Source organism: Sciurus vulgaris (genome assembly GCF_902686455.1).
Source record: "Sciurus vulgaris genome assembly, chromosome: 14".
Taxonomy (NCBI): Eukaryota; Metazoa; Chordata; class Mammalia; order Rodentia; family Sciuridae; genus Sciurus; species Sciurus vulgaris.
Window position 1 is genome coordinate 93455444 of NC_136475.1, and position 13067 is coordinate 93468510.

A 13067-nucleotide genomic window follows, 5' to 3' on the forward strand; every position below is an offset into this window, starting at 1 on the left:
TTTAAGTAGCAAGTAAAAACGAAATCCCTGTTAATATAATTTTAATTAAGTTTTAAAATGTCATGAAGGGAAAATCTAGTCACAGAAATGATTCAGTATTGTATGTATGATTATTTTTACCTCATGTTCATTCATTGGAGCCTGGCTCATCCCTGCACTGTGTCACCTGCACTCTCCTGTTTTATGTTGTTAGGAAGTTATCAAGGAGGATGCTGCTGAGGGGCTTTCTTCACCCACAGACTCCTCGAGGGTAATGGAGTGGTCTTGTGGTGTGGAACCTAGCATTTGCACTGCTTCTGCAGCAGTAACAACATCTTAATCGCCATGGCAGCAGTTCGCTAACTCTGCATTTGTGTGATGGCAGCTAGTGCAGAATAGCTGAATGCTAATGATTACAGCTCATAAATGAATTGAAAAGCCGATATTTGCCCTTTACTTCCTCCTGCTTATCTGTTTTATCACTGGCATGGGATGAGGATTTTTACTTTCCCGTAAGTTTTTCCCAGCAGCCATCAGGAGCATTCAGGTGTTTATTTCTTAGTGTTGAGGCCTGTTTTTACCTTTGACTGTGTTTATGAAGGCTATAGTTGGTACTGCACATGTAGAAAAGTTTCAGAAATATCCAAAATCACCTTTGAGATTATAAGAAAACATAAACTAGATGATATAGAACTAGAATGCATATTCTCAAAGTGGGTGTCCACAGGTAGTGGGGTCTCTTAACCTGTGTGTCCACTTTTCTTTATCTGTTTATTAACAAAATTTCCAGACAAATGCAAAGCTGGTTCAGCACATAAAGGAAGTTAAATTAAACCTCCCCTCAACACCTTAAGGCAGGTTCTTACTATCAAACAAACAAAAACTTGTAGAGGAAATCACTTTTATAATGATTATTCAAGACTTTGTACTTAATAAGTAGTGTTTATGATGGAGCCTTAAAATCTTCAGTCTATTGATATGCAATTTAGGAACTCAATTTGTATTTTAGCTTCTGTTGGTTTTTTTTTTTTTTTTTTTTAACAGAATATATCATCCCAAGTAAATAGGATCAGTTTAATCTAAAACTATGCTGGATTGTGGCATAGTAGTTTGAGTCAGAGGATGAGATATTGCATCCTAAAGTTATCAGTGATTTTTAACTTAAAGCATGTATTTGGGTAGGCACTAGTTTTTTAAACATTAGTTTCCTTTGTGTTAATGTTATTGTTGTCCACTTTGAGGGGTTAACAATTCTTAAGTCATTAGCATTTCAGCTGAAGTGTTTGAGTAACTTCAGTTATCCACAAATGACAGCCATAGTAAACCATAGTAATTCTCTTTGGGTGCTGAGGGAATCTTTAATCCATGGATCGTCACCACTGTATGCAAGAGTGGGTTTCTGTTTTGTGAGAGCGCCTTTAATAAAGAGATTCATGCATGCAGTGCAATTCTCTGAACTGAAATTCCTCAGCAAATTTTTGATGAAAATAAGAGACTGTGAAGAATTTGTTAAACTTAATGGCACAGACATGCTGTAACAGTAGCAATTCCCATGCCAAAAAGTGTAGGCAAACACTGGAGATCAGAAGGTGTCAGTCATTTCTTTCAGAAGCAGACAGGAGCATTGGGCAAAATTTCAAATGAGTTTTTGGGAAGATAAAATAACACAATTCCTGAGACATGTTTAGAAGCCCAGTAACAAAGTGTAAAAGTGCTCTGCCTGGTTAGTGCCTTTGTTTAGTAAATAATCCTAGTATTTGTCGTCCTTGTAATAGTAAAGATAGCTTTATAACTGAAGTAGTCGGAATCGGTGCTTGCCGCGCTTTCTTTGCTTTTAAGAAATTAACAATGACAACAGCATGTAAAATGTGTTTTGTAAAAAGTAGACATGTAGTTAAAAGCTATACATTGAAAGCAGTGGTGGAAATGTGAAGAACTTGTATGTGGGAACATTGTTGGGGACCAAAAGGTCCTGCAAAAATGTTTAGTCCTTCTGCTCCTAGGCTTTCCAGTTCTGTCTTAGGCAACAGTATGGACGATGGACACCATGTCCACATGGTTAGCTATCCCCAGCATCTGCTCTTGATGAGAGCGCTGCTCACAAACAAGTCAAGAGCTACATAAACATTTTTAACAAATTTGTATGTCATCAAAGACATTGGGTAATGTGGGGTAAAAAAAAAAAAAAAAAAAAGACCAAAAAGTGTTAGCCAGCTCTGGTCTTTTCAAATAGAGGTGGACCCATCTCTTTTTTACCACAAGGAGTTTCTGATAAGACTTTATAAAGCATATCCTTATGAAAACAATTGGGTTTTCTCACATGATCCTGTAGGGCTTGTACCTTGTAAAGTCCAGCCAAAGGTTTATCATATAGCCACATGCAAGTGTTTCACAAAGGTGAGGATTTCAAACATGAGCTTCCGTGTTAGCTATATTTTCCTTTAATTTTATGACTGAGAAAAATTAAGTTCCAAGTCTTACAAAAATGGGGGGAAAATTAGACCTAAGATATGCTCCCCAGCATATTAAAGCTGTAAAGAAACAGTTATTTTCACCTTTTAGGCAGAGAAACCTTTTTCAAAAATGAAGTCTCATTAGAACTCTAGTTCATAAAATCAAGGAGAGCAGACCTCTGGCCCCACCTTGGACTTGCCTTTCCTCCTGAGGCTTCCTTAGGGACAGGTAATAACCTGAAGCCTAGTGCAGATTCCCCTGACAGTTGAACCACATGAGGCTTAGCTAAGAGGTCCAGGAGGGGAGTGTCAAATAAAGAGCCAGAATGTGTATGTCCCATGTCCCAACCTGTTGTTCTCCAGCACCCTGCTGCCTGCTTTGCCCCTGTTGCTATTGTGGGTGAAGTAGGGCTTTGGTCTTTGAGTTAAATAGATGCTGATGATGAACTCTTAGCCTTGGACAAGTTTATTCACCTCTCTGATTCTCAGCTTGCTTTTCTGGAGAAAGCACACCCACCTCTTGAGTCTCAGTTAAGGTTTACTCAGCCTAATCATACTTTTAATTACATCATTATTATTACAACTACCCCAAAGCCAAAATTCACAGCACTTTAAAGACTCAGAACTAAAAATAGATTCAGATTAAATAATCTGTGTCTTAGTAGTGGGAGCAGTGTACAAATATACCAGCCAATCTAGATTAACTCAGCCAATTTACTTGTTGATTCTTCTTAGACTCAAAAGATGTAATTTGATTTGTGTTCTTAGAATTTAGAAGGATTTCTGAGTTTTTTGAATACTTAAATAGTCATACATCACTTAATGATAGGAGTTTGCTCTGAGAATTGCACCGTTAGCCATTTCGTCGTGATGTAAAACAGTATAGTGTGCTCTTACACAAAGTAGAACAGCCATGACATCACCAGGTGCAGAGCATCATGGGACCAGCATTAATATGAGGTCCCATGTGGACTGCAATGTTATGCTATGTATATCCCTACTTGGAAATTTTGAAAGCTTTCCAAGGAAATTTTACAAGGTGCATTTAGCCTTTTTTTCAGTGCTGTTTCTACTGAGAATTACAGTTGACCCTTGAACAACACAGTTGGACTACTTGGGTCCATTTATGTGCTCGTGGGGTTTTTTAGGGGAGATTTACAACACTTTGAAAAAAATTTACAAACTGGAATCTAGAAATATTGAAAACTTAAGGAAAAGTTTGATATATCATGAATGCATAAAGTATGTCTATAAGTCTATTTTATCATTTACTTTCATCAAATATATACAAATCTATTATAGTTAAAATGTATCCAAACTTATACATACAAAGACTATACATGGTGCATTTGCAATGAGATAATGTAAACAAGTGCAAAGATGCATAAAATTACTGTAGTACCTACTGCAGTAGTTTTGTAGCCACCTCCTCTTGCTATTGTGGGGAGCTCAAGTGTTGGGACACTTTGCTTAAAACACCATGGATGCTGATCATCTTGGTGTGAGCAGTTGTCTCTCTAGTCAGTTGCTTATCAAGGTAAAAAGTGGTCTCTCAAGGTTCTTGGGTATATAATCCATACATCAAACAAAACATATTATGTCATTGGTAAGGCCTCCAGTCAACAGCAGGCTGTTGGCCATTAAGTTTTGGGACGTCAAAAGTTCTCTGAATTTTTGACTATGTGGGGACTCAGTGCCTTTAACCCCCTTGTTGCTCAAGGGTCAACTGTAGTGGCATTGAGATCATTTTGTGATGGCTTAGGAAGGGAAGGACCCATTATGGAGGGCTGTATTGGGCCAGGTCTCCCTCCCATGGCATTGTGCTATGTGATCTCCACAAGCTGAGTCGAGAGTGATTTAGAGTTTGCCGCTCCTATGGTAGCTGCATTTTGCTGACAAGCATTTTTCAAAGGAAGGACTAACATAGCATGTTTATCCTTTTACTCCTCCTTGACTGATGGAGCCTGGAGTGCTGTGATGCCTTCGTGATTGTGTGCTCACTCATTGGTTCAGCACACATCGATTGAACATGCAAGGCACTGCCTAGCAGGGTACAGCAGGTAACAACTGCCAGAAGTCCTGCCCTTAAGCCTGTGGCCTTGAAGACCCCCGAGAGAGTTAGCAGTATTAAGAAGTCATTCTTTCTTGACCTCTTGACACTTTGAGACATCTTTAGATCACTCTGTGCCTTGTTGAAAAAACATGACAATAACTAGCGCCAAGTTTCAACATAAAGAACTTTAGAATTACAAATGAAGCTTTGATACAGTATCATGGTTTCTGGTGTGCTTTTGCATTTAGAGATTGCAGAAAACTGTTGTTTATTAAAGGGATTAAAAATGAAGGTCTTGATTTTCATTGAACAGGATCCAATTCATAGTGACCAAGTAAAAAAAAGATGGGGCTCACCTGTAGACAATTCGTATTTCCACCACTGATTTAAAACTTACATCCTGTTTTCAACAAGTGTGTGTCCAAACCAAGCTGTCTCTCATGTTCAGGAGAAGACTTGGACGAGAAAGTTAAAGATGCTGTGGGTAAGGAGTTGGGGCACTAGGTTTTATTTAGACCAGGTGCTCTGGACAGGGGTCCTGAGACTTCTCATATGGGAGCTGGGTGCAGCCAACTTGGACATCATTCACACTTTTAACAGTATTTTAGAAATGGATTTTCATTTGAATAATTGCTGGGGTTTTTTTCCTTTGTTAAAGTGTAGCAAAAAATTGCATTTACTTCTTGCTTCAAAGTCTTTCCTGTCAGATTTCAACCAAGAAAACTTTTTCCTAAACAATTAATAACCTTCAACTAAAATGGGATGTTTTCACCAGAATATTACATTAATGTTACCATTTAAAGCCTAGAGTACACGTAAAAGTTTAAAAAATAACAAATCATATTCATTGTAATTGTTTAGTACTTGTGTTTTTAAAAATATTTCCCTTGGAATATACTAAACTTTATCTGTCAACTTTGACAAAATTATTATTTCTCAATTACTTCGCAGAGTACATTTTCCAACTAAGTTAACAGTAGCTTTCTCTTGTGGTTTGGGTATGTTATAGTGAAGTATAATTCATTAGCATTCCCTTTTTTGATATTTTTGCAAGTCTCCACAGATAGTCACTTTTAAAAATTTTATTTATAATAAGCTTGATAATATAACAGGAAAAATGGAGTTCCCATGATGAGTTCCAGATATTATGTTAAAAGAAAGACATCTGACATTAGACCAGCAGAACCCCCTGCCCTTTAGTGTACGGAAGTGGTATTGTAAATAAATATTGTCACTCATCTTTAGACTATTGTAAACATATAAAGAGTACTTGCCACCAATTAAATACATATAGAAAACAATTAACAGCAGTTGTTGTTTGCTTTGAATTAGTTTTTAAAAATTCGTATCACTAACACTATGTTAATCATAGCATGTGGGTTTTCTCTGTCACATCTGTGATTTCTTGGACCATGAGACTCTTGGCTTTTCCTTTGAAATGGCGTTTTAGGTCATCTGTTATGGTCTGTAGACCCAATGAAACAAAACCTGCATTTGAAAGTGTTTCTCTGACCTTTAACTACAATGCAGCTAGATATTTGTGGGGATTTTTTTTTTCTCAATTAAAAATCATTTTTCTTAGTACATTTTAATTATACAGAATAATGGATTTCATTGTGGCATATTCTTATGTGCATATAACACATTTTGATCTTAATCCACTCCCACATGATATTTCATTTTATAAATTAATTATATAATAGGCTAATTAAGCCCTTTTCTTAAATGTTTTTAAGTTTTAAACTTGTATATAGGAGGAATATTAACTTTTTATAGCAAATTTGCCCAGCTTTCTTTTTGACTATATGGTACATGATTAATAATAGAAAATAGAAAAATATGAATTTTGAGAAATTTTATGATTTTAAAATTACCAAGTACATGTTAATGAAATTAAGCGTGTGCGTGCATCATCTGCTCTGTGATACCATCAGGGTGGTTTGTTCAAAGTTAAGGGGAAATGTGAGGCATGCCAGCAGTGCTGCCCGTGTTCACAGTGCATGTGGTTTTGATGTTCTACATGTCCTTCACTCTGTTTTATTCCTTTCTTAAAGCCAAGTGCATCTGGGTTTAACAGACTGAGACAGGTACCGCAACTTTGAGTGAGCTCTCATCTGCTTTCCTTACTGGACTGTTCAAAGCAGCCATTGGCTACTTCATGCTGGGCTGTTTGAACCTCTGCTCATCTGGGTACTCTGGGTGCATTTTAATAGTTGCTTTCAGCCTTTGCATGGCACTCATTTCTGCCTAATCAATATTAAGCTTGTTTAATAAATTTACCAATGATGGTAATGCTTCAGAATATAGTTTTAATCTACTTAAAATATAAAATAAACAGTTACCTTAAGGTAATTTTAATGTTTTGTTGGCTTATTTTTCCCTAGAGAAATTCTGATTTGTACACATTTTGAAGTTTATATTTAACAGTTTCAACTAACATTTACTACATTGACCTTTACAAATTAGAAAATATTTTTTAAAATAAATTCTGATTTCTAAAATCAGGATGCTGAAATTATCTATTCTTATAACAGGTAAATTTCAAGTAAGAATGCATGGTAAATGTTAAAGAATTATCATTTGAGTTATTTTGTGTATTTGCAAAGTAATATATATAGTTTCTATTAAGAATTTGCCTACTGAATTATCGAATATGCTTTTTGTTGTTTCCTTAAGACTTTTATACTGTTTTCTCCTTTTTTTAATGAGATTTTCATCCAAAAATCACTATTTTTGTTATAAGATTTATTTGGTTTCAAAATAATTTCACCATATATGATTATTTTAAGGAAAAAGACCTGGCAGGTAATTACTATTTTTTTCTCTATTCAAAGAAACATACTGTATACAGATTAGTTAATTGATAATTTCTTCCTTGATAAAGCCCAATTTGTAAATAGATAATCAAGAGTCAGAGTGTAGTTTTGATGGAATTATAGGAATCTTATTCTGTGTGTATGTCTGTCATTTTACGTCTTTTACCCTCGTTGACAGAGTTAATATGGTCTATTTCTGTTATCCTTGTCTTTCTTAGCTCAATCTGAAATAGAGTTCTTTTGGGATTTTTTATTTGGCTTCACACATTGTAAACACATGCTCTACCACTGAGCATATCCCAGGTCGCTATTGGGATTTCTTAGACAGTATGTTACTGTAAAAATAATTTTAGACCTAAAGAAAATATGTAAAAATGGTATTCCCTTAATATTAATGAATTTTATAACTAGCATAATTATCAGAAGCAGAAATTAAAATTGGTACAATACTATGAACTATATTAAGACTTGCTGGCATTTCATTAGTTTTTCCACTCATATCATTTTCTGGTCAGGAGCCTCTCTAGTTGTGTTCCATTATTTCTCCTTGATCTCCTCTAATCTGTGATAGTTCCTTGGTCTTAACTCATTTTCATGACCTTTATTAACACTTTTGAATAATACTGGTCAGTTTATAGGGCATCCCTCAATGTGAGTTGGTCTGATGTTTCTGCACAATTGGAAGGAGGTCGTACATGGTGAGAAGGCCACAGGAGTGGCTGCTCAGTGCTTCATAGTAGAGGGTTCCTGACACCCACAAGCCTTACCACTGGGAAAAATGTTAGTCAGACAATGGCAGCACGTGCCTGTAATCCCAGGAGCTTGGGAGGCTGAAGCAATAGCATCATAAAAGGCCAGCTGCAGCAACTTAGCAAAATCCTATCTCTAAATTTAAAAACAAGGGCTAGGGATGTAGCTCAATGGTAGCGTACCCCTGAGTCAATCTGCAGTACCATACCCCCTACACACAAAGTAAATATTATTCAGCAATAAAAAGAAAGAAAGTATTGACTGTTACATGTTATAATATGGGTGAACCTTGAAAACATCATGCTAAGAAAAAGATGTCAGATACAAAAGGTCACATAGGATTCTGCTGGTATAAAATGTTTGAAATAGATATTACAGGTGATAAAAATGATCTAATTATAGTAATGGTTTGCAGCTATGTAAATAGACTTAATAATTATTGAATTGTATACTTTAAATGAGAAAAGGATATGGCATGTGAATTATATCTCAGTAAAACTGTTTAAAAAGAAAAAAAATAATAAAACAAGTTTGCCATTAAAAATTCATAGAAAATATTCTCATAGTAGAGAGTAGACAATTAACACTTTGAATATTGACTGTACTCATCCAGGCAGAAAATAGAACTCTGAATAGAGATAGAAAAACTAAATTATGAAAGAATTAGTGTTTTGCCATTCATATTTTAAAAGCAATTCAGCCCTGGATAGTGTAATATATGGAACATTTAAATCTGTAATCAATTTAAAACAAATTAAGTAAATGTGTTTGGAGAAATATATTCTAGGCCATTAATTTATAAACTTTTATGAACCTGTAACATACTTCATAAACTTGCTAAGACTCCCTAACACTCAGAAAGCTACTTCTCCAACTATTGGTTCAGTATGGTCTGGTTCCCAGGCTGTATTTAGGCGTATATGTTACATTTGCATATAGTGTATCTATACTGTGTTTATATATATTTGTCAATTAGTAGTAAGAATACCATGTTATGTTTTCACATTACAAATAATGTTTAACAAGTGCCTAACAGGCATTTTTAACTATACAGTAGTCTACTTTTGTCTAGATAGTGATAAAAGCAGTAGAAAATATATTAATAAAAGAATATACCCTTGAGGATATGATAAATCTTATTTATCTGAAGTAAGATTGAATGGTAAGCAGGACAGATTCTTTGAAATATCATTATCTTTACCCTTTATATCTGTTGGTTTATCTTCTCTGTATTATGGTTATAGTTTCCATCATTTCTTCAAAAATAGTTGGACCAAAGAAAATAGGAAATCATAAAACCTTATCAGGTAGGGTTCTGGTCCAGATCTGCTGCTGTTTATCGTGTGACTTGGAGTCCTAACGTGGCCTTGCGGGCCTCCACGTGTGTGACTGTGACTGAAGAGCAGCACGTGTAGTGACCACAGATGAACCCTGTAGCGTGCCATCACAGCAGTGTTTTTCTCAAGTATTGGGCTTGTTTATCATTTTGACTTTTCTTTGTAAATGAGAACAGCTCTCTATAGATTGAATCTACTCACTTTCCCAAGTGTTTAGCAATAATATTGTTGTGAATTATATGATTGCTGTACACATTCTGGAGGGGAAGGTTTTAGATCCCTTGGGTCTTTTGTATTCCTATAATATAGGCATCACTAATTTTTCATTTTTTCCTTTTAGCCTCTCTTCTCCCTCCCTCCCTCTTTCTCTTTTTTTTGGTGGTACTGGGGATTGAACCCAGGGGATGCTCTTCTGCCACTGAGCTACACCCCAGCCCTTTTAATTTTTATTTTGAGACAGGTTCTTGCTACATTGATGAAACTGACCTTAAACTTGTGATCCTCCTGCCTCAGCCTCAGCCTCTGGAGTCGCTGGGATTATGGCCGTGCACCACTATACCCCGCTCTCTTTTCGCTTATTGAGGACCCTTCTCTCTTGAGAATGGGCTGTAAACCTTGGAGAGCTTGGTGTAGGCCTGGTTCTTGTTTTAAAAAGTGGTTTTGATCAGGCTGTCTCTGCAATAATAAATGCTACTCATTAAGGTAAAGCAGTAGCTAAGTCTGTTCCCAGTGGTGTTTCCTTGCCGTGCTACAACATTGGTCGTGTTCAAGTCAGTAGTGTGACTTAATGATCTTTCTGTCACATGACCTGTGTATCTGGCGTTACATGGTTCTCACGCATGCATTTTCCCTCGACTGTCCAGGGATCAGGCCCAGCCACAGGAGCGGTGCTGTCCTTGAATTCGCTCAACGTGGATGCAGTGTGTGAGAAGCTGAAACACATAGAAGGGCTGGACCAGAGCATGCTGCCTCAGTACTGCGCGACCATCAGGAAGGTGACGCACACCTGCACGTGCCACCAGAGACGGGCCTGAGCCTCTGAAACAGGAAGGCTGCAAGAAAAGCAGGAGTCATGATTTTGTGTCCTAAAATTGCCCTTTTAGCTCTTATTTTATAAATGGACAAAAGAAGATCCAGTAGCTGAGTTATTACAATGCTATTTTTTAAATGCCCTAATATAAGTAAAAATGCCTCGAGGAGAAATTCAGGGCTCTGGGGACTGCACTTGTGGGTGAACAACTCATCTTTTCCCATGAGGCATGAGTAACTCAGGCCTTTCCTTCTGTGGTCTGTTTCTTTAATTGTACAGGTTGAAGTGCTCCTAACCTAAAAATCCAAAGTCCTCTGAAGTCTGAAACTTCTTGAACATGGAAATTCACATAAGTTTCAGATTTCAGAGAATTTCAGATTTCAGATTTTCAGGGTAGGGCAGGGTAGGGCTGCTCAATGGAAAAGCCTGTGCAAGTATTCCCAAATCTGGAAACAGAAATCTGAAGTGCTTTGGGTCAAAGGTGTTTGGAATAAAATTCCTCAGCCTGTGATAAATATTTGTGTACTTAATAATCATCACAGGAGGCCACACTTACTTCATTTCCCACAGATTCTCATTTTTGTGTCATGGGTTTACGATCCTGTCACACTGGATGAAAGCATGTGACTTTGGATTTGCAAGGCTAATGCATTCATGGAAGTTTCTCTTGAGATCCTTGCCACAGAGTTGGATGATGATGCCTGGGGCTGCAGGGGGGCCTCTCCTATCTGAGGTCAGCCACGGCCAGATGTAGTCAATTTTTCCACTAAGTTTCACTTTTTATATCAGAGTATTAAAATAGAACATTAATACAATTTCTGATGTTTATGTAAAGAATGTCTTCTAAAAGAAAGTTTTAAAAGAATTATGAGCATATGCAGCCTCCATTTTACTAATCTTTACTCATGTTTAGTCAGAAAGTTTTCAGACAGTGTCCATCTTTTTGCGGAGCTGGTTGGTGCTGATCCCTGTCTGCCTGAGGCAGCTCCACCTCCTGGTATGGACTCGACTCCTCCAGGCAGCAGTGCAGAGCAGGAGGGCAAGGCCTCTACCTCTGCCCCTTTCAGTGGCCACCACCGCTCTCCCTGAGTGCTGTGGTGTCCGGCCATTGCTCTGTACTCCCCAGCGCTGGCTTTGGAAGGATGTCGTGGCAGCTAGTGCCTTCCACGCTGCCAGCTGCCCTGGCATGCGTAAGGTAGAACCTCTGCTGCCTACTTGCTCCATTTGCTTTTTTCTTCAGAATTCACTCAGAAACTGAACATCCTACTGGTTTGAGGCCGGGGTATTCCTATAATTTTACCACAGTTAATAAAGTCGGATTGTATATTTCATGAAATCCATAAGCTGCCTATATTGTTAATAAAGAAGATGCTCTTGTTTCTAATGTTGGGGAACTAGAATTACAGAGACCCAAAACTCATAAGAACATTTTTTGGAGTGTTCAGCTGACTAGGAAGTTGGCAAGTGACCATTCTTTATGGCTGCAGTTAAAACTGACGAGCAAGCTTGTTAGACACACTTCATTTAGAACTTTGTCAGCCACTGACACTCTTACAAGGACAGACGTCATTGTCCCCTCACATCAGTTTTGTGTTTATATGCATATTTTATAAGATTGGAATAGAAAAAACTAACAATTTTGTTGCTACTCAGAGCAGGGTAGTTCTGGAAATAGTTGGGAGAGTTCATTTGTGGGTTGATCTCTGAAGGGTGATATGTTTTACTTGAGTGCTTGACATTTGGTAACATGGAGTGGCTTTTGTTATGCAAATCCAGCTTTTTGTTACATTATAAGTGGGATGATAACCTTTTAGAGGTCATCCTAGTCTTTAAGGACTCTAAAACCAAATGTAAGAGAACCTGTTAATCACTAGTGATTCAGAATATTTTACGCTTTGTCTTTATACTTTATTTTATTTTTACTCAGGCAAACATAAATGGCCGGGTATTAGCTCAGTGTAACATTGATGAACTGAAGAAAGAAATGAATATGAATTTTGGAGACTGGCACCTTTTCAGAAGCACAGTAAGCTATTATGATATGCATAATATTTTTATTATAATGCACTAAATTATTTACAACATTGTATAAATCCAATAAGTACTGGCCTAAACTGGTATTTTTCCATACTTTAAAAAAATAGTTAGCTGAGTATGGTGGTACACATCTGTAATCCTGTCTACTGGGGATTCAGAGGCAGGATTGCAAGTTCCAGCCCAGCCTAGGCAATATTGAGACACTATCTCAAAATTTAAAAAGGGGTAGTGGTGCAGCTCAGCACTAGAGCACTAACCTGGCATGTGCTGAGCCCTGGGTTCAACCCCCAACACCGCACAGAAGTTGTTTTTAATCGAATGTTACACTTGTGCACAGCCCTGTGTTATGTAGAGTATACACAGCATGCATAGCAACCTTTGCCCTATGGGGCATTTCGCTCAGAAATCTGAGTGAGTCTAGGCTAGCTGGGCCTAGACATCAGTGTCCAGCACTCTGGGCCTGCTCTGCTGTGTTCTAGCAAGAATTCTTGTTAGTGGGTTTAGAAAGAACCCTGGCCTCAACATGTGATCGCTCTTGACACCTGATCATGTTCCTCATTGCCCACTGATCTCCTTTCCCTGCCTTCGTCCAGCATCCTGTCAAATCTGTTG

The 13067-nt window shown here is 37.5% G+C and overlaps 1 protein-coding gene across 9 annotated transcripts in view; it reads left to right on the plus strand.

The window, feature by feature from the left end:
• Nucleotides 1-13067, plus strand: part of KIDINS220 (kinase D interacting substrate 220) — a 97759-nt gene that overhangs the window by 75318 nt on the left and 9374 nt on the right. For 4 of the 9 annotated variants that reach the window (XM_079110796.1, XM_079110798.1, XM_079110797.1 and 1 more), the window contains 2 exons: nucleotides 10252-10383; nucleotides 12346-12444. In XM_079110796.1, the coding sequence (XP_078966922.1) occupies nucleotides 10252-10383; nucleotides 12346-12444 (231 nt within the window). Of the gene's footprint in view, nucleotides 1-193; nucleotides 251-6539; nucleotides 6573-10251; nucleotides 10384-12345; nucleotides 12445-13067 lie in introns of all 9 variants that reach the window. The other 5 variants (XM_079110800.1, XM_079110792.1, XM_079110793.1 and 2 more) reach the window with 2 other exon arrangements.